Source organism: Trachemys scripta, chromosome 11 (assembly GCF_013100865.1).
Source record: "Trachemys scripta elegans isolate TJP31775 chromosome 11, CAS_Tse_1.0, whole genome shotgun sequence".
NCBI classification, from domain to species: Eukaryota; Metazoa; Chordata; order Testudines; family Emydidae; genus Trachemys; species Trachemys scripta.
In genome coordinates this window covers 68,693,853-68,721,120 of record NC_048308.1, presented here as the reverse complement: position 1 = coordinate 68,721,120, position 27,268 = coordinate 68,693,853, and the positions used below count along the sequence as shown (strand labels likewise).

Here is a 27,268-nt window from a genome sequence, read left to right as displayed (position 1 = left end):
CCTTCCATGAGGCCCCACCCCTACCCTGCCTCTTCCCACCCCTTCCCTACCTCCATTCTAACCCCTTCCCCAAAGTCCCTGCCCCAAATCCACCCCCTCCCTGCCCCTATTCCAACCCTTTCCCCAAATCCCTGCCCCTGCCCCGCCTCCTCCCCTGAGTGTGTGGCTCCCCGCTCCTCTCCCCTCCCTCCTGGAAAATGCTACGTGCTGCCAAACAGTTGTTTGGCAGCGGGAAGCACCTGGAGGTAGGCAGAGGAGCAGGGACACGGTGCGCTGGGCGGGGAGGGGGAGCAGGAGGTGAGGGGAGCTTGGTGGCTGCAGGAAATAACTCAGGGGGCTGCATGTTTGAGACCCCTGTATTAATACATACTCTGGGTTAATTAATAAGTAAAAAGTGACTTTATCAAATACAAAAAGTAGGATTTAAGTGGTTCCAAGTAATAACAGACAGAAGAAAGTAAATTACCAAACAAAATAAAAGAAAACACCCAAGTCTAAACCTAATACAGTAAGTCAATGATTACAGATGAAATCTCACCCTCAGGGATGTTCCAGTAAGTTTCTTTTACAGACTAGCCTCCTTCTAGTCTGGGTCCAGCAATCACTCACACCCCCGTGGTTACTGTTCTTTGTTCCAGTTTCTTTCAGGTATCCTTTGGGGTTGGAGAGGCTCTCTCTTGAGCCAGCTGAAGACAAAATGGAGGGGTTTAAATAGACTTTCTCTTGTGGGTGGACACTCCTCCCTTCCCCTGTGTAGAATCCAGCTACAAAATGGAGTTTTGGAGTCACATGGGTAAGTCACATGTCCATGCATGACTCAGAACTTATAGGTAGCAGCCATTGTTCAAATACTATCTTGAATGTTCTCAAGTAGAATTCTTATGTGGATTGGAGTCTTCCAAGATCCATTGTCAATTAAGTGTTTCTTGACTGGGCACTTAACTTGTAAATTCCTTTCTAAAGAAGCTGACCAAATGCCTTACTGAGGCTACTTAAAGTCAAACAAGTACACAGCCAATATTCATAACTTCAAATACAAAAATGATACATACATACAAATAGCATGAATATATTCAGTAGATCATAATCTTTGCAGAGAAATGTTACATGGCATATGTAGCATAAAACATATTCCAGTTATGTCATATTTACATTCATAAGCTTATTTCCATAAAGCAATATGGGGTGCAACGTCACAACATAGAAGTAGGATTGTGCAAAACATCTGCACCAAGCCTGAACTCATGTGTGGTTTTGAAGTTTAATAAATTCTCTGTGTACGGGCAGATTATGTTTGCTTAGCTGAAAAGTCCATAAACAGCCAGCCCCAGCTAATTTTCCTCCCAACATTTGCCCCGCTGGCCCTTTTCCATATATTCTCCATTTCCTCCTCCCCATCTCACATGAGATTATTTCAAGGAAGCACCCAGCACCATAATATCTTGGCATCAGGGGTGGACTTCTCTGTAGCACTCAGTGTAGACCTAACTGTCCCTCATTTAATTCAATGGGAGCTTTCTTACCAACTTCTCTGGGCGCAAAGCTAGACTAGCAGTGAGTGCTTTTAAGAACCCCACTCCATGTACATGTGTTGAGGGCACTGTTGGGGCCAGTTCAAGAACAACATATCCAAATGGTTTGAGTTTGTGGAGTATTTTTCTTTCTTTCTTTCCTAAGGTACTTTTTTCATAAGTGATTTCTGTTTCTTGAAATATGATATTTATTGCTTCACACACATAACAATAACCTACATCCATGCTTTGGGAAGGGTTGATGGAGAACTCCCATGTTAACTTTTGGGAGCAATTGTTGCTGCTGGAAATTAAAGTGCTTTGATGACATATTTGCCATACTCAGACACTTGACAGTAGGAATACCGTAACTCCCGCCTCTGGTCTTTGCATATTGACTGTCCATCCACCAGAGCGGTACTTGCATATCTCCTCACGTTCATTGCAAAACAATGCCACCACTTCAAAGCAGACTGTGTGCATATTCTGCTTAACTCTCAAAGGATTACACATCCTTTTTTGGTTTTGCTTTTTAGGCCTGGTCTACCCAGCTTGTGACGATATAGCTATTTTGATTGGTGGTGTGATTTATTTTACCAGTAGTTATACTGGTATAAATGTGCTTATCCCAGTATAGCTGATTTGCCTATGGGAATAAGTTACACTGGTATTGAGCCCACATAGGGGGCGGGGGGCTGATGGGCCTGATAATGACATTTTAACCATTCATATAAAGATTGCTGGTTCAAATCCAGCCTAAAGCATTAGTGACTTAGAGATTTTACTGGCTGGAAGTGCTCAGGTTATACTATTTTAACGATACCCTCTTTTTTGGTAACGAAGTTAGTTGTCCAAAACTTCAGAGCAACAGCAAAATGCCAGTACAGTTAAAACAGTACAACTTGTGAATAAATAAGACAGATTGAAATCTGGCATTTTTCCTTAGTACATTTAATAGGTTGAAAAATACTCTAGGTACTTTCCATATCTGAGGGTATTTACAAACAATAAATTCTTGTAAACAGTGAAAGGTCTTATCTGGGCCTGCAAGTGCCAAAAGGCTCTGTTAGACTTAGGTTTAGAAACTACTGCAAAGGCCACAATCATCTTTTCAATGTTTTAATTCCCCCCTATATTTTGTTCTAGAGTAATAAATGTTGGATGGAAATTAATGAGTGAATATAAACGATTTATTTGTAGCTCTCGCGCGCAATAATACATGTCGTTGGCTTTCCCAGCTCTGAGAAATTGATTTAGTTTACTATTATCTAATTGTAATCTAATTATCTAATCTAATCAATTATCTCATTGTAATCCTTTGTAGGAATTTTATTTCTAAAACGCAAACCATGAATTTACCAGCCCGGAGAATGAGCTCATGCATTTGTTATCTCAGACCATAACTTGTTTTTTAAGGTGACATTTGTTTTTTTGGTATTGAGGTTATTTGCCTAAAACTTTCAGTGCAACGGCAAAATAGTTTCAACTTCTTATCTATCCTTTTCCCAAATACTATTGGTAAATGACATGTGTTGTTTTAGGCTTATCAACCAAGTTTGTAAGTGCCTTAGCTTAAATAAAAACACATTGCATTATTGTAACAGAAACAAATCTAAAACATTTTGTAATTTGTACTGGCCCTTTTATCCAAAGACCTCCAAAATGCTGTACAGACACTAGCTAAACCTCACAACACCCCTGTGAGACAGGTTAGAAGTAGAGCTATTTCACACACAGATAAGTTGAAGCACAGATACTTAGACCCTACAGTTCATTAGTTTTGGGGGGCTTAGTTTTTGATGCACAGTTTAAACATCTAGGAGTCTCCACCTGGGCACCCAAATTAATGGGCTCCTTTGAAAATTGGAGCTAAAGCTATGTTTAAAACCCTGTGAAAATATGAAGGGCCAATGCAGAGTCCTTTGTGCCCATTGGGGTAGAACTGTCCAATTCTGTTCCCTACTCATGACGGAACCTTAATGGCACAGAGGTATCCTGAAAATTTCAGAGCAAGTTTTTCATCTGATGAGATTGACCGCTAAAGGATTACAGAAGAAATAGGACGGAAATATGAACATTGAAAAAAAGTCATATCATATGTAGTTCTCCTGGGTTTGTAGAAAGCAATTAAGCCAATTAATTTATTGGTAAATTATCTTATGATGAATTACAGAATAACTGCAATGAAACTCTGACACTCACATTAATACCAAATTAGTTACTGTATTATGACTGTTCTTACAATGAATGCCCAGTAATTTAATAATAATGGGACACTTAAATAATTTAACCAATAATTCTGTAGATCACTCACATATATAAACGAGCGTGACAGCTTCCTTTCGCTGCTTTGTTGGTGCTCTTGGATTAGCTTCCTGGCAACACAAAGAACAATTCTGGCAGCCAGACAGCTCCACGCATGTGCACTGGGATTCCGCTGGGAGTAGTAAAATAGAGAAATCAGCAGGAGATTGGGTTACGCTGGGCCCCCTTCAGAAGACACTTCACTGATTTCCTCTACGCTGTTGCAAAGTGGTATTGCTATAAGAAATGTACCTATTCTGCTGGGACTTTTCAAGATGAGGGATTCCCCTCCCTGCAAACTCTGGATTATTTTGGAGCCATGGCTCCATTTGCCATAAATGCACAATGTCAAGAGACATGGTATATTAGAATGAGATGGGGAGCCCAGCTACCATGCTGTCCATTATAAATATTTGCTGTATTGCAAGCTGTGGCAACTGTTATAAACAGCCTTTCCCTACAGGCAAGCCCTGATGGGGTCCCGGCCATGACTGTGGGGTCCTAAATGCTACTGCAATACAAACAATAATAAGTTATGATTTAGGGAATCAACCCACTGTATTATTAACTACAGTATTTTAGTGACCAGTAAATCAGACCCGGTATGTTGCAAACGTTGGCCATTGTACTTATTGGTCTGCTCTGGGTAAGCCCTGCTGGCTTCACAGTACTCTCACTGAGTAGCAACACCCATTTCTGCAGGGGCCAGAGTGTAGATATGTCTTCACTGCACAGTTCACCCTGGCTATTACCTGAGTTTTAGACACTCTCCCTCCCCACTATCCACACAGAGAAAACTCTGACCTCAGTTTGGAGGTGCTTTTAACCTCAGGCGAACTGCCCTGGCTGTTGGTACAGGTTAGAACCAGGTGTTACTCCAGTGCTGATAATCCTCCAATGCCTTCCCAGAATTCTCCCAAAGGACAGACATTGACTGGGAAAAAGAAGAACAGGAGTACTTGTGGCACCTTAGAGACTAACAAATTTATTAGAGCATAAGCTTTCGTGGGCTACAGCCCACTTCTTCGGATGCATATAGAATGGAACATATATTGAGGAGATATATATACACACATACAGAGAGCATAAACAGGTGGGAGTTGTCTTACCAACTCTGAGAGGCCAATTAATTAAGAGAAAAAAAACTTTTGAAGTGATAATCAAGCTAGCCCAGTACAGACAGTTTGATAATAAGTGTGAGAGTACTTACAAGGGGAGATAGAGTCAATGTTTGTAATGGCTCAGCCATTCCCAGTCCTTATTCAAACCGGAGTTGATTGTGTCTAGTTTGCATATCAATTCTAGCTCTGCAGTCTCTCTTTGGAGTCTGTTTTTGAAGTTTTTCTGTTGTAATATAGCCACCCGCAGGTCTGTCACTGAATGACCAGACAGGTTAAAGTGTTCTCCCACTGGTTTTTGAGTATTTTGATTCCTGATGTCAGATTTGTGTCCATTAATTCTTTTGCGTAGAGACTGTCCGGTTTGGCCAATGTACATGGCAGAGGGGCATTGCTGGCACATGATGGCATATATCACATTGGTAGATGTGCAGGTGAAGGAGCCCCTGATGGTATGGCTGATGTGATTAGGTCCTATGATGATGTCACTTGAATAGATATATTGACTGGGAAAGAATCCTAAAGCATCTCAGCACAAAGAACCATGCAATATGCCTCCAGACACACCCAGCTGGGGGCAGAAACAGGGCGCAGTAATGCAGGTGTGGCTTTGTTACTGGAAACACTATTTCAGTAGAAGGGTGGTGAAGCACTGGAATGGGTTATCTAGGGAGGCGGTGGACTCTCCTTCCTTAGATGTTTTTAAGGCCTGGCTTGACAAAGCCCCGCTAGGATGATTTAGTTGGGAATTGGTCCTGCTTTGAGCAGGGGGTTGGACTAGATGACCTCCTGAGGTCCCTTCCAACCCTGAGATTCTCTGATTCTAACACTCACACCCAGGCCAGGCTAACCTGGGTTCTCAGAACCAGAAGCCAGTCACCCAGGTTAACTGAGCAGTAGAGTTCCCCTTAGAGTTCTCAGCATTTCTCCTAACTGCTCTTGTAAATAACTGTACTATCAGAGTGCGGTAACAGGAAGACTTCAAAAGAGGTAGGAGTCTAATTACCTTGTATCTGGTATACAGCTTAGAAGTAATCCACCCTGTAATTGTTGAAAATATGTAAGACTCACAGAACACCTTTAGCAGCAATACTTTCGCGAGTATTATTAGCCTCACAGTGGGACCTAATGCTCGAGAATCAACTGGGGCCACTTAATTACATAGTTCAATCATTAACACTGAAATTACAGTGAGTGTTGCCCCTGCTTGACGCAAGGGTTTTATTTTCAAATAGCTACACATTCCCTGATAATAATTATACCTTGTACTTAAATAGCAATAAAATTGCTCCCTACTTTTTTTAAGACTGGCGCTCTTTGGAGGTGGTGTAGGTATACACCTCCACACACCAAAGCAACCTGGCGGCTTTGTGCCATTCTAGCAATGCAAGTCAGCTGTAAACCCCGCTTAACCAGCCAGTGAAACTGTCCCCTAATGTTCTTTTTTGCTACACAGATATGCCAATTGTGGTTTCCAAGTCCCAGTCCTATTAATATCCACGTACAATCCAGCTTTATGGCTTACAAGGGCAGAGCCAGGAGACCACCACTGTGATATTCAGTTGAAGGCTAAATTGAGAAGAAATGGAAACATTTAATTACTTCTATAACCTGGAAGAACACATGGAAAAACCTTGGAAGTCAAATTCTCTCCTGTCATGCACATCAGTGCAGGCATGTGAGTGGGCGTGAGATGCTCCGCACTTCTGCGTACGTGGTTAGAAATGGAGCAATATGCCAAGGGAGAGACATACACTATGCCAGTCATGTTGGATGGAATCCAGGGAGCTACTTGGTTGCTTAAACCCCACCGTGGTCCACACAACTCCACAGACCCCTGTAAGCACCTCTCAGGAGAGAGCTCTAACCACTGGACTAGAGAGTCATTCTGTGTCTGGCCCAATCACCCTGCCTTTATTTATCCACAGTGGAACAGCTTCCACAGGAGAGACCGAGAGAGACCCCCACATCAGACTGTCCTGTAGCTCAGTGGTTAGAGCATGTTCCTGAGAGGTGGGAGACCCCCGTTCAAATCCTTTCTCCCCTGTCTGCCAGGAAAGGGGAATCTGAGCCTGGTTTGCTCACCTCCCAGGTGAGCGCTCAAACCAGTGGGCTACAAGTTAGTAAGTTGGCAGTGGCACCACCACCTTCTCCTCCAGCCATTTTGTGTAGTGGGGCAGGCACCTAATTCATTCCCGCAAGAAATTAGGTACCTAAGACAGGATCATGGGTTCCTGTTTGTGGATTGCTAGCAGAGCTAGGCACCTCCCTGAATCCTGGACTGAGGCCCCTATCACTGAGAAAGGGCAGGGCTTAGCATACTGGGGTCTCCCACTGGCTAGCTTAGACAGGGAGCTGCCCAGTGTGCTGGCTTTTGTGGATCCCATTCTTTAGGTGCCCATCTCTTCCATTCATTGTACAGGGAGCCTAGATGCCTAACTCAGGTTTTGTGTATTTCAGTGTTGTTCCTGTGATAGTTTAGCTGCCTAAACATTAGGTGTTGTGATGCTGAGTGGGGCAATGCCAAAGTCCCTTCCTGGATTCCACCCATTGTTAATTTAGTTTTTAGACGAATAATACTATTTAACTTCCTTGAATGTTATATAATGGCTTTACTTATGTCCAACCTAATCTTATTTTTATCAGTTCATATCCTGCAATCAGTAATTCCCTAGCCACCCTGTTGAAGTTGACCATAACTATTATGTGTAAGAAGTCAGTGGGGCTGAGGGCAGAATTTGTCCAAATTAGTTTTCCTGCTGACTGTAGAGACTACAAAAGGTTAATACAAAGATGAGCAATATTATTTTTAGAGTCTGGAACTCTTTGAGAAGGATAGTTGGAGATTTTTTTATTTGGAATATATTAAGATCAGGATGCCTGAATTTGTAAAGCTACCAACAGGCTGCAGCCAAGCGTCTGTAAAAAATTACACCAAATGTTGTAGCGGTTCTGTGCAAGTGATTAAATACAGGCCACTGTTCATGCTCATAGAATCCCATTGTTCACTACCTGTCAAGACTCTAGCAGCCAGGGGACTAATTACCAATGGGATCCCAACTGCTACTGATGGGGTGGGAAAAAAGAAACCTGAACAAAGAAAGATCTTGCTTTTTGCTCTAAAAATTGTCAGGCTCAGATGGATTTCTAATGGGAATTATTTCATTTCCATTGAATGCAAGTACTGTTGTAGGACGGATGGGTCAGTGCACAGGGTGGTGAACTGGGCCTCAGAAAACGGGTTCCATTTCCAGCTGCACCACAAAATTCTTGTAGGACGTTGGGTACATCATGCAATCTTCCCTATGTCTCAATGCCCACTGGTAAAACTGGGGGATACTTCCTCACAGGGTTGAGGAGGATAAGAATACATGAATGATGGAAGTTGCTCAGGGACTGTAGTGGTTATGGGCCCAAAGAGGCCTATTTCTGAGGTATCACCACCTGTAGTAGTGAGTCAACATGCCCTTTCCCCCTGGGAAGTAGCAGAAAAGAGAGGGTTTATTAAACCAGAATCAACTAGTTCTTCCCACTGTGCTCAGGGATATGGTTCCCAAAGTCCTCCTATATGCAGTTAATCTCTCACATTAGCTTTTTTAGACTTATTTTTCCTTGCCCAGGTTTCTCTTCCAAGCTAGAATCACCTTCAGTACCAACACCCTTTCTAGAACTAACTGTGATGTAAGAGAGTATGCCTTTTATAGGGCCTCAGACTCCTCCCCTTCCCAGTATGCTTTGTTAAGAGGAGCTTGACAAGTAGGCTTTTCTTTCTTTTTGGTCTTTCAATAGGACACGCCTGTTTGGCAGCATAATCTGACCATTTTCTAGGTAAGAACAAATCTCTCAGGGTTTATTTCTGGGTCTTTTTTTCTTGAAACCACTGTGCTCTGGTGTGGAAAACTGGGGAGAAAGGGAAGCCCTGACCTGACTCACTTTTCTCACAGGACTTTAGCTTTGGGATCCAAACAAACCAGACAGAAGAATACAGGCAGTTTGTTTGAAAAAATTCCCTTTTTTTTTCCTCTGAGGCCCCTTCTCAGTGACTCTGTCACACAAGAATTAGAACAGCGGTGAATTGGTAGCCAGAGGAGGGCATGGGACATGGGTGTACTATGGTCTCATTAGACTGCCCTACCTAAAAGTGAGATGATGCAGGCTTCATTAGATGAAACTGCTGGCCGGCCTTCTAGAGTAATCCCGTGTAGCATGTGTTACAGTATTCTAGCCTTGCGAAAACAAAGGTATGTATAGGCACTATGATACCATGGTGATGATGAGCATTGTATATAAACTTAAATACTATGATCGAATACACATTATGAAGCCCACACCGAAAGGAAAGGCTGCAATCACTTGGCTAGTTAGAGATGAAAGCAGGTATTATCTGGAAATTTAGGCGCACATGTGAGTCCTATTAGACCTCCAGGTTTGTGAGCTAACTAGATAACAAGCAGCCATATTCCCTCTACTGAGGTGCAGTGTAACGTTTTTCATTTCCTCAATGTTTATTCCTCCCACCAAGCACCAGGACTGTGAGCTGGCAAGCTGTCGTAGAGGTTCCAGTCTTTGATAGATGTTGGGTAAAAGACCTCTGGAGGTATCACTGGCATATTGATGATACTGTACCCAGTAGGGGCTCTGGCTTGCAATCCCCTCCAAAGGCGTTAGAGCTGGTCCAGTCTCAGGTTAGTTTCTGTGGGTAAACTACTTTGTGAATAAATTGTGTCGTTATTTGACTACTCTGTTGATCAAGTCATATTCAGTGCGTGATTTAAGGATTTTTTTCTGTCAATTCCCTAAACAAGTTACTCGTGAATAAATGCTTTCATTATTTGACTCGCCACACTCTAGCTGTTAAACAAGAAGGACAACAATAGCAAATGCCCAAGGGAGCCAACAATTAGAGGGCTGTCTGTCAGAAGCCTCTGGGGTCTCCCTGAAAGGAAGAGATGAGGCCATTTGAAGCTTCAGGTTCTGCTGCTACAAGCTGATACATACACAAACCACGACCCCGATCCTGCAAAGACTGAAGTGCATGCACGATGTCAGACATATGAGAAGTCCCACTGAAGTCAATGGATCTGTTACGTTGAAGTCAATGGAATTGCTCAGGTGCATAATGGAAGTCTTTGCAGAAGAGGGCTATAAGGTGTGCATATTTTTGAAAAGCTTAGTACAGGTCAGGCCAAATTTAGCCTAAACCTAGGACCAATGGAAGTATTTCCATGGCTTCTTAAAGTTCCAATCTTTTTTTTTTTTTTTTTTTAAATCTTCTTACAGTGTTAGCAACCTGAATATTGCAGCACTGTGGTTTGAGCTAGTCAAATATCACCAAACAGTATTCACAAACACTCTTTGAAATAAACGCCATTCAAGTGAATTTCCTCTGTGTATGAGCTAACATTTGAATGTTTGTGCATGGTGACATTTGTAGAAAGATGAAGTGCTGTGCTGGTCCTCCTGTGAATAAGTACATGCTTCTGTAACTAAATGTTGGTCAGCCTATGGTAGCCTACATTAAGTGCTTGGTAACAGCCCGTGGTCAGAGAAAAATTAAAAAGAGCCTTTATAACTGTTTTATTGGGAATTAGAATACACTAGACATACAGGTATGGAAAGCAGTTAGTTTTACAAAGCATCTAGGTTAATAACATAAAAATAAATAATTAAAGGCTCTTAACACGACATCAGTTTTTAAGCAAAATTCCTCATTGAAATCAATAAGGAGTTTTGCCTAAAAACTTGATGGTATGATACAGTCCTAAGTAATTCTTAAAAAACTCTTTAGAATAAATGATGCTTGAGAAAGTCAGTGGTCATTAGCTCTTAATCTTGTGGGAGTTAAATGTCACACTGGTGTCTCGTCCTATTTGCAACTTTTTTTTTTTTCATGAAACACACTTAGAAATATAGCCGTCCTCCGGAGGTGGCCACAGATTTTTGTGTATGTTGTCTCTAATGTCCTCATCCCTCTTCAGAGAAATGGATCAATATACTTCTTGTGATGTATTCCCAGATGAGATCTCCTCAAGGAAATAAATTACTTTTTCTTCTTTTTCCCTTTCTTTCCTCCCTTCTTTTTCCCTTTATCCTTTCCTTTTCCTTTTCCTTTTCCTACTTCCTCACCTTCCATCAGTGCTCTGGCGCGTGCTTTCCCCAGAGGTGTCTTGGCATACCAAACCTGGAGAATCAAATAAGTGGTGAGAGGGGAGGAAAAAAAGCATGAAAGAACATTTAAGTAACTTTTGCATGTACGATGAAGTGTTCCTAACAAAAACCTTACAATTCTGGTTGGCTTGTGGAGAAGCTGAAACAAGATCCTTAGAACTCTTGAGAACACCATTATAACAAGAAGTGTAGCAATCATCTGCTTTCCGAGTCCCTCATTAACATGAACACTTAGCTGTGCCACTTGTGTTGCTATAGTTATTGGAGTGTTAGAACTTCATGATCAACCCTATTTCCAAGGGTATGTAGCTCTTGTCAAAATTACCTCTGATCTGCAACTTGGCAGTATAAAGAGCCTATTTTTTGGTAGTTCTCGAAATCTGTTCAGTTGTTTTTAATTTCAGTGGGAAAGTTAAATCATAATTTTTCAAAAGCTGTTTATTGATTTCATGTGCTTGTTCATAGTCCTGTGTCTTGTAAATGGTTTTGTTTTGGTTGCTTTGCAAATTTGCAAAGCTCTTGGACTGTAATGGCAACCAGACCTCTCTGGGATATGTTAAAATAATTTAAAATGGCTGAATTGGTAATATTTGAAAATCACTTGTGCATAGGAAATAACCTTTTCCCAAACTTGAAGTGTGCGTGTCTGTATTAACAATGTCATGGTCCATTCTGCAGCTCAAGATGCGACTAGATATTGATGTGCATGATGAAAAAGCTATTAACTATATTCATCTCTTTTGTTATGCCAGGGATGAATTTGGCTTTTTCCCTCTCAGAAGCCTAAGAACCAGTATCCTGATGTCTTGACTTCTGCCTCTCACCTCAGAATCCTACTTAGGTCAACTCCCATCTATCTCTACTCCTCTCCATCCACACTTATACCTACACTATCTCCATTCACAATGGTGTTCACTCTGTTGGGGCTTGTAGTGTCTTGTGGATTAAATGCCTTAAACGGGTAAACAAAATGCACCAGTAGCAAAATGGCCAACTGGCTGTGGAACAGCTATAATATTGTGATGCACAATCTAACTATTCTGATTTAACTGAATACCTATTCTTCAAACCTCTCTATCTTACCCACTCTGCTAACTCTGCATTATACAAAATCTCACCCAAAACTAGGTGGGTTTGAATAATTAGGCTGTACTTTACTGTACTGGGGGTGAGGGTGGGGCAGAAAGGTCTAGTGATGGTGCACATATATTGTGGGCTAGTACAAACTTTTGAAGGGTTGCACCTTGAAACTGTTGGGCTGTTAGACTTCTCTGAAGAAATTCTGCATGGTGATGGAACTCTTAGGAACAGCTTATTAAGGACTAACTAAACGATGTGGCAGCACGTGGTAAATGTGAGGGAATATTGAGACCTACTCCAACCCGCACTCCATATTGCTAGCAAAGGCCTTGCCTTATGTGGCAGGGTGGGGTTAATGATTTCCAGTGTCATAGAATCATAGAATATTAGGGTTGGCAGAGACCTCAGGAGGTCATCTAGTCCAACCTTCTGCTGAAAGTGGGACCAACACGAACTGCTGTTGGTGTCATCTGTTGTTTCCTTTTCCTTACTTTTGTATATTCAGTTTAATTAAATTATTAACCTATTTACTGGCATGTTCCCATGACAGTTTCTTCACAGATTCTGCAACTAGTGGAACTGCTCCAAGATATTACTGAAGCCAACTGCTTAGCAAGAATCCAAACTAGATTAGATTTTCTCTAATGAATAAGAAGATACACAGTTAGGTTTCTGTTTCTAAGAGATTTGAACCCTGAAGTTTCAGGGCATAAACCAACAAATGACTTCCTTGAGTTAAGAAAGAACTTCCCCTGGGGGCATGCTGATCTATAATTATCAGTATAGGTTTTCTTGCATCTTTCTCTGAAGTATCTTGTACTGACTACTGTCCGGGAGAGGATGTTGGATCATTGGTTGATCCAATAAGGTGATCTGTTTGTTTCTACTTAACTATTTTGTATCAAACAGGTGCAGTGACTAGGTCCCTTTTTAAATGAGTGTATATAACTGAATTTAAGAAATCCTATTATCACCATTTCCCATTATTTATATTCATTTTGGGTACAGTGGCAGAACATAACCACATGTCAAATGGGGAGATTCACGTTGAGGGTGAATAGAAATCAAAGATTCATCAGTGTACTAATCCTCACTTTGAATACTGCTTTAAGTTTTAGTCACTTCACTTCAAAAAGGACAACGCAACACAAAAGGTCCAGCAAAGAGCAATGAAAATGATTAGCGGCTCAGGGGACAGCCGCTTCCATGTGAGGAGAGATTAAAAGACTTCAATTAATTCATGTGAAAAAGAAAGCGAAGAGTGATCTCTGAATGTTACAGTGAAGGCCATTTTGGCAATCAGTTCCTCTGTGCCATGACACAAGAACACTACCTGACATTTAAAGGAAACAGATTTAAAACAGGTAAAAGGAAATACGTTTGAAAGAAGGATATAGTTAATGCAAAGAAATCATTGCCACAGGATAGTGGGGGAAATATTTTAGCTAGATTCAAAATTATTTGATTGCTGTCAGCGTACTTTGTGCTGTCCAGTTATGTTTATAGGAATAACATCTGCTGTTTCACTAGCTCAGGTCTGGTCTACACGAGGAGGTGCGGAGGGATCGATCTAAGTTATGCAACTTCAGCTACGTGAATAACGTAGCTGAAGTCGACATACTTAGATCTACTCACCGCGGTGTCTTCACTGTGGTAAGTGGACAGCTGACGCTTCCCCATCGACTCTGCTTCCGCTTCTCACTCCGGTGGAGTACCGGAGTCGACAGGAGAGTGCTCGGCGGTCGATTTATCGCGTCTAGACTAGACGTGATAAATTGACCCCCGCTGGATGGATCGCTGCCCGTCGATCCAGCGGGTAATGTAGACAAGCCCTCAGTTAAAAAGAAACAACAAATATCAGGCCTCACATTTCAGAGCATAAGTGGATTGCTTCTTGGAGTTGGGAATGAATTTTTCCTGCTGTGTTACAACACTGAAATATTAATTACACCTTGAGGTAAGATACTGGACAGATAGTAAGGGTGAGCAAAAAGACTAAAATGCCAAATAATACAAGTACTGACAATATTCATAGAGCCAAATGTTTCTGAATAGAAATTGGAGACTGTTCAACTGACTGGGGGAATGTGTGCACCAAGCTGAGATTAGACGTTGGAGAGAGATGTAAATGTCTCATGAGAGCAACCAGCCAACCAGTGGCTGAGTTTAGACTCAGGTGACTGGCGATCAGTGATTCAGTCATTTTTGTGTGTCGAAGTTGCTGGGAACTCTATACTGCTTGTTGCTGGAGAAGTAAAGAAAGAAAATCAGAGTGCAGCACTGACAGCTGTTAAAAGTTCCCCCTTCTGGCCTACATAATATTTGATTGTGTGTATGTAGGAGAAATGAGCAGCAGAGAGAGGCACTTACACTCTGCTATTGGTTGCAGTGTAAGGGCCCTGTCCGGAACGGTGCGAGGTACTCTCAACATCCATTGCCTTCACCTTTGCTCAGTATGTGGTAGGGCTCTTGTACAGCGGAGAGGACAGCATGAGCAATTAGCAGACACAATGGCTCTAACCCAGTGAGACACTCGGCACCAATCCCATTCAGGTGCAGACACGTTCTAAGATGCAGCTTACTACTACTAGTCTGTAGCAGGTCATATTTTGGTTGTAGTTAGAGGACACACCTGTGGGAGGTGAGTGAGAACACTGAAAGGGAGAGTGAAACGAGCATTGTTTACGTAGATGTTAATTTCACCTTATACGTTTCTTCTTCCTCTTTGTACACTGGGTCCTGCCTGGCCAGGGAACTCAGGAACTCAGCAGCTGTCAGTGGCTTGTTAGTCATCTGCCTGAGGCGTCGTTCACTGAGGACAGTTTGCACTGCATAAACGATGTGTCCCTGGGTGAAACCATCGGAAACCTTTGCTAGGCAACTTATGTTCAATGATTTGGTGACAGCCCCTCCATTCTGTAGGATGATGTGTTTCCATAAGACTGTTCATCACCAGCAGGAGAGGGAAGAGAAACCCAAAAACAAGTATTAAGGAGTTGGAAAAGCAATCTGAGTGACCTGGCTAATCACTTTGAACCTAAGGTTCTTTCTGAGAAGGAAAATGAAAACATAGGACATCAGTACAATCAGCAAAACCAAAAGATTTGATTTTATATATATACAGATATTTATATATGCACCCTGTACATATTGGGGAAATACACTATTAAAATAAGCATATTTTGATCTACTCTGTGTATATCTGTGTGTGTCTGTATATATGCATTCAGGTAATGTGGCCAGATTTTTAAACCATGGTGCCTAAAGTTAGACACTTACATCCATGGCATGATTTTAATAGGTGCTTAGCCGGTAGCTTCCACTGCAGTCAATGAGAGGAACAAGGGCTCACTACTCTACTTTAGGTGTCTAAGGCCTGGAGCCTCCAAAGACTTGGGGACAATGTTTAAAATAATATGTGTATGTCTTTGCAGGCGTAGGGCTATGTCTGTAAATACTACGGTGCATTAATCTCATGCCTTTGTCTTTTAGCTTGCAAACTCTGGAGGACAGGGACCATATTTTTCAGATTTTGAAAGCACCTAGCACTTTGTGGGTGCCACAAAAATATCATAATAAATAAGACAAACATCCTTCACCCTTTGCACGGTAATGCATATATCCCAAAGTCATGCTGATTACAAGTCTTATACCACCATAGATTCCACAGATTCTTAAACATGTCTCCCTGGAAAGTCTTTTAAAAAATATTTTCTTTGTCTGAAAAGTAAAACAAGTGAAAATAGTGACAGACAAATTGCATATAGAGGATTGAAATTGTAGTAGTGTAGTATGGTAGTGCAGTTTGTGCCACATGAGTGATCTGTGTTTGAAGACACAGTACATGGCATAATAATATGCGTGGGGAGAGTTACAATTATGAGACTGTTGCAGCATCTAGTAATGGTCTTTGTGTAAGAGAAAAACTGCTTCACCTTTCCTTCTATTGTAATGTAGATATTATGGACTTTTAATCATAACCACTGACTTCGTTTTTCATTCTAGAAAACAGTGTTCTTCAACTTGATTGATACCTACTCTCAATAACTATTGGCTGAATCACTGATTCATAATAGGGAAATTGATACATGCAGCGGTGAACATTTATTTTGTGTTTCCGTGTGTTGTGCAGCGTAGCTTCCACTGCAGGCGAGGATCATGGATAAGATGAGAAACTGATGCACATCATGACTAATATCAGATCTCCAGATGTAATGACTGCCATTGTGTGTTTGCTGTACCCCTATGGGGTATAAATGAAAGATCTTGTACTGTAGAAAAGTAGAAGGGCTACAGGCTACATGTGAAAATTGGGCATCTGTAGTTATGAATGTCTGGTGTTTTAAGGCTGTTAGAAATCAGCTACAAAAATTCGATTGGACTCTCAAACCGGGGGACTGGCCATGATAGGTGTTGAGTTCCTCAAGCAAGGGAGTTAAGGGTGGTTGGCACCAAGAAAGCACTTTAGAATGTTGCAAGATTTCCTACAGTTTGTCGGTCTGATCTCAAGAATAAACTTACTGTTTGGTGAAAATGTGGGTGATAATTTTAAAGGGGCAGGGTTAAATAATTAAGGGCCAAATTTTATCTACCTTAAAATTTAGACGGTGATGACTTTTCTTTGCATGCTAAGATTAATGATTTAATCCCTTTTGGTTATAACTCTCCTTTGGATTCTAAATGAATGATGAGTAAAACCCATAAAATGGCGGTTAAGCGCCCAGCGGCTTATCTGAACTATTCAAACTCACTTTCTTCCATCTCCCTTCTCCACATCCTAGCCATGTCTCACTCCCCTAACATAAGAAGAGCCTTATCTGTTATCAACTTGTCAGGGCTGCAGCATGCGTGTCCTACTGTTTTTATACAGTCTGGTCCTGTCTAGAGGCCAGAGTTCCATCTGCACTATGGAAATGATGGCATGTGGGACAGAGTTGCAACAGACTAGCCCTTAACACAGTTAAAAATTTGCTGTTTCGTGCACCAAACTGCGGTGAGCAAGCTTCTGAATGGTGGTACAACGCTGAGCTTCACAGAGCTGTTGTATGAGTTGGTAATTTGGTACATGTATGATGCAGTCCTGTGTACTTTGTTTGCGGCACAATCATGTTGTAAACGAGTACCCCAACATGACTAATTGTGGTACAGCTGGGACTTAAGAGGTTTGTTTTAATTCTGTTTTAATTCTGCCTGGGACTTCCACCACAAGTGATAAAACAGTATGAAGAAAGTCTGTTGTCTTAGCAATTGTGAGCAGCTGAGGTGCTTATGTTAACAGCCCCCGGCTCAGATAGGAGGGGATTGGTGGCAGGATATCCTCAGTGAGGAGTCTGATGAAAGATCCTTAGTTTTAGTCCTCTAGTTCACCACAGCACCTCATTCCAGACTTTTTCAGGAGTATGAAGGGGGACTGATTGGTCTATTAAGTTCCCTGGAGTCTGTAATTCAACCCAAATTGACCTAAATTAACCTAAATAGCCTTTGTGGTTTTGAAAGTCACCAAGTCTGGGCTCTTCTGAACCATGGGGAAGTGATTTCAAAAGATGAAAACACATAATTGAGAATGCTCTGCTACCAGCCCCTTCCCATTCCAATCAGGCAGCTATCCACAGCTGTGCCAAGATATCAAAGGAAGAGAGGTGATCTTACCAATAGCTAGTGGGACTTAGGAGTGAATGTTGGGGAGCAGATTGCTGTGGAGTTTGGCAAGTCTTTTAAAATGTCTGTTTGATTCTTGTTTGTGGTTTTAAATTGCGTGAGTGCTCACAGAATTGATAGCCACAATGTATGACTGTGAATGGGTAAATAACAAGCAACTCTAGGAAATTCACTGTTGAAGATAATACATGGGCTTAAATCTTAATGGTGACTTTTCTGGCATCTGCCAACTTTGCCTTGGAATCTTAAAGTTGATCTATAAACCTAAAAAAAAAAAAAAGGATTTTTGATAGTGATAACCCAATCTTCCAAAAATGAAACCGTTTATGAATAGGACCTAAATTATGTTCTTTAAAATGTGGAACCCAGTTAGAAATAACAGCCGGTCAGACTCGACTTCCTGTAAAAAGTTGGGTTAAAATAAAAATGAGCACCCAGATGGGTTCTTGGCATTTATAGAGCCAAAAACAATAGTCCAAGTCCAGATTCAATGTATCTTAAACCTAAATACATAAAATGAAGTACAGCCACCGGAGAACAAAACTTTTTTCTTCATTTTTATGAGACTGATATATATATATTTTAGCTTGTCTTATACCATAATGTTAACTGAAAATCTCAGGTGCCTAGGCGCACACAGTGTATGAGTTGAGATTAAATCATATTTTTGACAATAGCCAGATAAAGGCATCCCTTCTGTGGCATGTTATTGCTTTAGCATGTTTTCATATAAACAGCTGATCTTGATCTGCCATGATGATTTAATATACTTGCCAAATCTTGAAGCATAGTCTGGCCTGGGAATCAGGAGGATTTTTTTGTAAACTCTGCAGAAAGGTCGGAGGTCGGCATCAAAGGGACGTTGGGTAGTCCCCACAACCAGGACTCTGTCCTCTGCTTTCAAACTCTTCAGGATTTTGGGGAGATTCTTTTTCAGACGTTTAGGTTCCATCTTCAGGAGCAGATATATATATATACATGGGGAAAAAAATGAAATCTTAGCACCCATCCTTTAGAGTTAGGCAGGTGAAATAACTGTCCTAAAATAACACCTTCTGAATGCTCTATATAAAGAAAGCTTTATGGCTCTCTGTTGTCCTACACTTAGGGTACGTCTTCACTTACCGGAGGGTCCGGCGGCAGGCAATCGATGTTCTGGGATCGATCCCGGAAGTGCTTGCCGTCGACGCCGGTACTCCAGCTCGCCAAGAGGAGTACGCGGCGTCGACGGGGGAGCCTTCCTGCCACGTCTGGACCCGCGGTAAATTCGGACTAAGGTACTTCGAATTCAGCTAAGTTATTAACGTAGCTGAATTTGCGTACCTTAGTCCGAAGTGGGGGCTTAGTGGGGACCAGGCCTTAGTGTAAAGAGAAGAGATACTCAGCATAAGTGGGACTAAGTTAAGCTTTTGCCTCCTGGGTCAAGTCTGGCTACTGCAGGTTGAGTCAGCACTTAATTTCTATTATGAATTTGTGACGTTTTTGACTTCCAGTGTTTCCCTGTTTCATCTGCGGGCACTGACTAATTGAAAGGCAGGAAGGAAGCTAGCTCTTTTATTATTATTTTTTTAAATCCCTTAATATCAGCTGGATAATATCAGTGTACTTGGTTAATTTCAATACCAAGAAAACTGCTAGGATTTGTAATGTTTGCTCTGGTATCTTGGAGATCTAGATTTACAAACAAGCAGCTGTGTTTTCAACGAGATAAGTGGGTTCCTCGCATTCTGCCCTGGTTTTAGCTTAGCAAGGCTCCAAGTTCATAAACTTAAACACTTGGCTGTGTAAACTTAGTACTTATTTATTTGCAATAGTTTGAAGTCATATTTCATCATAGATATTATATCACTAATGAGCAGGGCCCTGCAGTGTTTATATGTTGCTGTGGTCTTACTGTATCTTTAAAATTCATAAACTGATGCATGTAGATACAAAATAATCAGCTCTGCAAAGCAATGGATTAGGGTAAATATTTTAAAAGGGCCTAAGTGATTTGAGAGGCTAAGTTCTATTTTCAAAAGACACTTAGGGCCCACTATTTAAAGGTATTTAAGCACCCAAAGGGATTTTCAAAAGCACTTTGACCTCAATGGGTGTTGTGCACCAATGAGAGTTTGGTGCTTAGATACTTTTGAAAATCACATTAGGTGCCTAAATACCTTTAAAAATCTGGCCTCTAGGCATTGGGAGCCCAAATCTATTGAAAGTCAATGGGTCTTAGGCTCCCAAGTCACTTTTGGGTCTTTTGAACGTTTTACTTTGTCTCCTTGTTTTTACTGTATGTCAGGCTGCAACATGGGAGACCTTCACTTAGCTCTGGACTCAGCCTTCCATAGTGCTAATATAGAGGAGACTATGTATTCCGAGGTACCTGAGTTTCAAGGATGGACTATATCCTGCCCTGTGAATGCCCTTGCCAGGCAAAGGTTTTCATCTGCTTGTACCAGCAGTTGCTGAAAGAAGGGAAGTGCCTATTCTTTGGATTAAAGAGTACAAAGGATGAGAAATTAGAAATGAAAGAAAACTCCGAACAATCAAGGAGAAGAGGAAATATCATTTTCCTCTAGTTTAGTTAGATAAAATATAGAAAAAGAGAGAATATATAAGTCATTCTTCAAAGTCACACTGAGAGTCTGAACAACGAGGAGTCCTTGTGGCACCTTAGAGACTAACAAATTTATTTGGGCATAAGCTTTCGTGGGCTAAAACCCATTTCATCCGATGCATGGAGTGGAAAATACAGTAGAGAGATATAAATACACAGTATATGAAAAGATGGGAATTGCCTTACCAAGTGGGGGGTCAGTGCTAATGAGCCAATTCAATTAAGGTGGAAGAGCCTTATCTGTTATCAACTTGTCAGGGCTGCAGCATGCGTGTCCTACTGTTGCTTAATAATATTAGAACTGAAGTGTTAGTGGGCAACACAGTTTAGTGGTCTGAAATAAGGACTTCAAACAACAACCTCCTGAGTTCTTTACCCCAGCTTTGCCACTGATTAGTTAGGTAGCCTTTGGTGAGAGATTTCACTTCTCTGGCCCTGTTCATACTAGTCAGAGTATCACTGAAAGCACTTCTTAAAATAAAAGTTTGTGCTACTGGTGAGGACTGGCTCCACATAGTTGTGTTAAAAAGGGTTTGTAGCGAGTTCACACTAGCTGCACAACTGCCCAGTATTTAGGGAGTCATTTGGATTTTTACTTGCCTATCTTATAAGGTTGTTGGAAGGAGTCCTTAATGTGCGTAAAGTGTTTTGAAAATGAAAACTGTTATTTGAGAGAATTATCATTATTAAATGGCACTAATTAGGCTCCAAAATTAGCACTTCACTGAAATAAATGGTAGAGGTTAAACTATTAGTGCCGGTTAGAGTTCCTGGTTTATAGGTCGCTAATACATCCTTCTACTGGGAAGGGTGTCTTGGCAACAGGAATTGTCAGATAATTAACCAAAACCAACAACAACAAAAAATTCTCCTCTGCTCTTTCCCCTAGTCTTTGTGGTAAGTCCTAATTCAGCCATTACATTTTGAGCAATCTATTTTTGGGTCGAGGTAGTAGCTTTCTGTATTTCCATTGATCTAGAGTCAGTTACATGTAGGAATCTTATTTTTAAAATCTAAATGACTGTACTAGTGCCAACCCTCCACCCCACAACACTGCCTACATTCGCCACTCCAGTGTGAAGCCTAGAAAGCCATTTTGGCATTAGTGTGTCTACAGCTCCTGTTGTGTATTGGAAAATAATGTATGTCCATTGTATTGAAGGGATATATACTGAAAGCTAATAATACTCCCATTCACTTTAAAAGAAAAATGTCTGTAGCAAGAAAGGCTGTTGAGCAGGGTACCCCGGCTTTCAGCTGTCTCCAAATCTGGATTGGAGAATGTGGGGTGTATTGTGAAGGTGCCCCAGGTTCCTGAAGAAAGATAGTGACTGTATTGCTTGCACCATTAGCAACTGGGTTATCATGACTGATTTAATACTTGACTGTCTGGCTGTCAATTCTGGGAAGGCAGGAAAGGGCTGACCCTGAAAGGAGGGCAATGGAGGCCAGTTTTATAATGGGCCTTCCACATAATATAACGTTTTCTATTATTACAATCTAACCTATTGTCCCAAAATCATTGGCTGGGAAGGTGCACAATTGGCTCTCATTGTCTGTATCCCAAGGCAGAATTTAGCTTACCATCTCCAGCTACCTTTCTGCTTTCTGTTTTCCTTGATTCCTCTTTCCCTATGCTGTCATTACTGTTGGGGGTTCTCTTATTGAGGCCTGCTCAGACTGCTTGTTATAGACTCCTGTAGCTGGTTCAGAATGTTGGATACAGCTTGTGCTATTTGTGTAGCAGTGGGACTAGAGACAAGTGAGCTCAGTCCTGGAGCCCATCTATTTCAATCAAGGAAATACGTGAATTTCCACTAAATGTGAACAGATCGGAGTGTAATTTATACAACTGTCCCTAGCATTGCATTTTGGAAGTTATATCAGGGCAAAATTCTGTCCTTAGATGTACACAGACTGCTGCTAATGAAGCCAGTAGACAAAGGCTATGAACACTCAAGGCAGTATTTGTCCCACAATCTTCTTTACAATAGTAGTTGCAACCAAGATTTGAGAATTAGGGAATTATTTGCTTTCAGTATGGTATGTCAGCCACCAGAGGGCATCAATCACCATATACGCAAGTCATAAAATAAGCACTCTAAACAGCTTGTAAAATGACAGGCTAATCTAAGACAGTTAGTATGTCATCAGTATCTTAAAAATATTGCATTTGTGTCCTGACAAAAAATACAAGCTACCTTTAAAAAAAAATAATTAAAAAATGGTTCCGTTTGACATAGACTCAAAGAATCAATTGTGGCTAAAGTCCTGAAAGCTTTGTGAATTGAATGAGTATTTCACATGTGACCCTGTTTGCAGTTGTACAAGTTGCTTTATACGAAACACAGTGTGTTTCTGCATTGCTTTTTTTCTTTTCTTTACTTGTGGGAAATTGCTGATTATGGAAAGGAAAGAAAGTAATTAAAACAGGAATTCCAGGAGGTAAATAAAAATCTGTTAACTTAACTGTTTGGCCTATTCTCTTGATTTTTACAATGCAGATTTGTCCTTGTTCCTTTATTATTGATAAATAAAGCTGAATAATTTAAGCTTGTCTTAAGTCTTAGTTTCTTCTTTTGTCTTTTTTAGGTCTCCCATTTTTCTTTCATTCTTGTTTCTCTTGCTGTGCCATCAGCACTCATGAGCACTGGGCAAATTACTTTTAAATAAGGCCAGTTGAGGTGACTTCTTCAAGAGCTTGTGAGAGGTCATGAGACTTTCTTTAAAAAAGTAAAAGTGAGGCAAGCTATTATAAAGTGAGCATTGGCAGGTCTGGTTGTGGTGGTACATGTTACACTGGGAAATGCCCCGGTTCCTTTGGGTCAGGTCTACTATGGTATGTGAAATTATTATAGGTTTAGAAATCAAACAGGAGCCCCTCACCTCTTTTTCAGACTTTGGCACTTTTTTGTAGAATGTTTTTTCTGCATCTCCAATCCAGATGACTGAAGGCTGTAGCTGCTTAGCCACCTAGGGGAAATGAGAGAAAATATATTAAGTTAATTAAAATGGTTATAATTTCAAACCTGCCGTGCCTGCGCTTACTATTATAGTGGCTATATCTCACCAAATCAATTCCCTTGCCATTGCACGAGCCTTGGATATTGGTGCACTGTGGTCCCTCCTAGTCTCTGCCTGTGGCACACAGTAGTTTAATCTCCCAAGGGCTGTACTGCTTTTGTCTAATCCAGGGATAACTGGTGGGGTAGAGTGGCCTGTGATGTGCAGGAGGTCAGAAAAGATGATCTCTAGTCCTAGATTAACTCTGATTCTACATCCACATTTAGGTATCAAAATAGACTGTTTTCGTCCCCCAGAAGTGCTGAGTGCTTGTAGCTGCCATTGGCTTTATTGTTGAGCACTTTTTGGCCAATCACGCCTCTTTTATTTAGGAATCTAACGTAATGGACTGAGCCATGGCTTGAAAATTTTGGCCAATATGTTGATCTCACATTAATTGCTACAATCGCTTGGCTTACATTCGATACCAAACTCCTAGTACATTGTGACGTGCTATCTATTTTATTTGTGCAACAAGCGGCCTGCACTGCAGCGTTACACGACGTATTTAAGCAAAATAGGCTTATGTGAAATGTCAGCATTCACAAGAATCCTAGAATCTCAGGGTTGGAAGGGACCTCAGGAGGTCATCTAGTCCAACCCCCTGCTCAAAGCAGGACCAACACCAACTACATCAATATTGCTCAGGCATGCAGGAGTGAAATCAGGCATCGCACAATTAGCAGCTTAGCTAAGAACTAAGACAATACATTAAGTTTGGGTGCGCATATTAATGTGTTTTCTACATCAAAACTTGGATGTACTATACCTCTGGCTCACAGCAGGATGGCAGTAATGCTACAGGCTTTTTCATAACTGCACTTCCTATTGCTATAGTAACCCTAGTGGTTTAGGAATTCTGCTGCCAAGTATTAATCCCATTGCAGTTGTTGCTGTCCTAGCTTTGTTAGATCGCTCCGGGATGGACGTGCTGGTTGTATGAGTAAATTGTAACTAGGATTAGTTTTTCTGCCATGCTCTTGTTCCATTCCACTTCTTCAGGTGAAGCTGTTGCTACTGGAAAGGGGGATGTAAATATTAGACGCTTGTCTGCATTGTGCTAATGTATGATTAATGACCATTCCAGGAGTTACACTCACTTGGGATGTGGGAGATCCAGGTTCAAGTCCCTGTTTCAAATAGGGTGACCAGACAGCAAATGTGAAAAATCGGGACAGGGGATGGGGGGGTAATAGGAACCTATATAAGAAAAAGACCCAAAAATCGGGACTGTCCCTATAAAATTGGGACATCTGGTCACCCTAGTTCCAAAGTAGGCAGAGGAGGGATTTGAACCAGGGATTTCTCACATCCCAAGTGATTGCCCTAACGATCAGGCTATCAAGCACAACTCTTTTTCTTTCTTTTTTTTTTCCATGTAAAAATGTGAAAGGTCTCACATTCTGCACTGGAACAAAAACAATTTTCAAAACCTTGAAATTTTTGTGTGTGAGATATGGAATTGTTGTTTTCCGGCCAGCCCTAGAAATAAACATTCTTTTGAAAGTACTGTTAGCTTGGGTTTAGGCATTCCAGCTGCACAAAAAAAGCCAACAGTAGAAAGTAGTCGTTAAGTGGATTTCTAAACGTATGCTTGCCCTTTCTCACTGTTGATGGTTCCAAAAGGAAGTGATGCAATTTTAGACATGCAATACTTCGGTGGAAATAATCCATCAATTCTGGAAAATGTCAAGTTTGTTACTTGACTAGAACTGTTTTAATGGAGGAAATGGAAATCTTCACTCATTTTGGAAGGCATGAGCTAAAATGTTGAGTTATAATACTGAAGATTTATTTAAAATAAAGAGACTGGATGATAAATGACTATATGTGAACTCTGCCAAAATTTCATGCGTGCAGATAGGCAGATATCTGCATCTCTATTTACCCATATGTATAATTAGGGAGATGAAGTGTGAAGAGTGATCAAATAGCATATGGAGTAAATAACTTGGATGAATGGCTAAAGGTATAAAATTATACAATAAGGCCACATTTCAAATAATCTGGTTTCTACATTTTCACGTTATATTTCGGCCACCCTGAAACTTGCGCACACACTGCTGGGATAAATTTAGAAGGCACTCTTGAAAATGTGGTCTTTATTATTTTGTAGCAGAATGGCAGACTGTTATCTTTATTGTATTGGAGCTGAATGGCAGATTTGGGGATGCAGGGCTCTTCTGCTGAGTCATCTTGTTATCAGACTTGTTTTTGAGACCTACAATGTAACCATTGCTGAGTCATACTAACAGGTAGATTCTGTTAGCTCCAATCAGGGTATAAGAGGGGTTGGGTTCTCTTTCTCAGGAGCCGAGGGAATCAAGGCCTGGGATTGAGGTCATGCATTGAAAAACCTTAGACTAGATGACCTTTGCGATCCCTTCTAACCCTATGGTTGTATGATCTAGCACCTTTTATCCAGAGATCCCCAAATCCTCAGCAAGCTCTACACAACTAACAAACCTTTTGTCATCTAGCACTTTATGGTCACCTCAGGGACAGCTTGTGTTCCGAAGCACAGAGGAGCTCATGGACTGCTCTTTCCCTACACCCTTGAGTATAGAGCCAGGGAGACCACAGTGAATGGGAGTTTGCAGAGGGATTGTGCTTTCCCTGGGGCAGAGGGTTACCTCCCTGCCCTCTACTCAGGACTGGGGCTAACTGCTACAATTTACTCTTCTGTTAATTTAGTCTAATTATAGGATATGCACATACACATCAGCACACCCCACAGATTAGACTTTGTTGCCTGATATACAAGGGTTTTTCCATATTTCTTTCATTTAGGGGTCTGTTCTGCCATCGCTATATTTGTGTGACTCCCATTAGTTGTTCAATCACATGCTGCGACGGGTCACTTCTCCCTTGATGCTTACACTAATTGCTAATGTTAATACGAAGAGGAACTGCATGTGAACACTGAAGGGGGACTAGTCCCTTATGGGTATTTTCGCTTTCTGAGGTAAATCAGTTGTACTAGGGCTGATAGTCAGTTCAGTCTTTCTGATGCCCAGGGAAAGGTTACGGGAAAACATGTTCCATACCTGTTACCTGACATAGTGGATAATGCTCTGCAGTTCGCCATGTGGAGAACAAGGGTGGGGATTTCCAAAAGTACCAGGCCATGGTATAACTCTGTTTCCTTTGAAGTCAATAGTGAACTCCCCTTTACATCAATAGGAACGGAGTTAGGCTAATGCCGAGTGCTTCTGAACATCCCCCGCTAAACATGCTATGTTGTGTATGGGCACACTCACTTAAGTTGCATACAACACCCTGTTCTTTTGAGGGGTATTCTCTGGGATCCCACGAGGGCCTTTTCCTCTAGCAAAGGCAACTCCCTCCAGATCCCCATCCCCTCAATATTGTTTCAGCACTGGGGTTGTTAGAGAGATGTGAGGCACTTATTTTCCTTCCTCAGGTGGCGCCGATGCTTAATTTGGGACCTGTACCTGTTGCAGCACTTTGCACTGCTAACTAGGCTATGGGCCCACTTTTATTCTAAATAACATTTACCTTTTTCTTCCTTTTGGCACCCCTGTTCTTAGCTTCAACAATGGGGAAATATAACAAACTGAAAACAAGGTAGTGAGTGAACCTACTTTCTACCAGCTCTTGAATAAAGCATCAGGGGGTAGCCGTGTTAGTCTGTATCTACAAAAACAACAAAGAGTCTGGTGGCACCTTAAAGACTAACAGATTTATTTGGGCATAAGCTTTCGTGAGTAAAAACCTCACTTCTTCGGATGCATAGAGTG

General features: G+C 41.3%; 1 protein-coding gene across 1 annotated transcript in view; it reads right to left on the bottom strand.

Annotated features, from left to right (window-relative positions):
* Positions 1 to 10,501: 10,501 nt before the first annotated feature.
* IQCA1 (IQ motif containing with AAA domain 1) overlaps positions 10,502 to 27,268 on the bottom strand; it is a 149,118-nt gene continuing 132,351 nt past the window's right edge. The window contains exons 16-19 of the mRNA XM_034786437.1: positions 23,331 to 23,417; positions 18,614 to 18,791; positions 14,885 to 15,123; positions 10,502 to 11,114 (exon numbers count right to left, since the gene is read on the bottom strand). Of these exons, the coding sequence (XP_034642328.1) occupies positions 10,974 to 11,114; positions 14,885 to 15,123; positions 18,614 to 18,791; positions 23,331 to 23,417 (645 nt within the window). The 3' untranslated portion in view covers positions 10,502 to 10,973. The remainder of the gene's footprint in view (positions 11,115 to 14,884; positions 15,124 to 18,613; positions 18,792 to 23,330; positions 23,418 to 27,268) is intronic.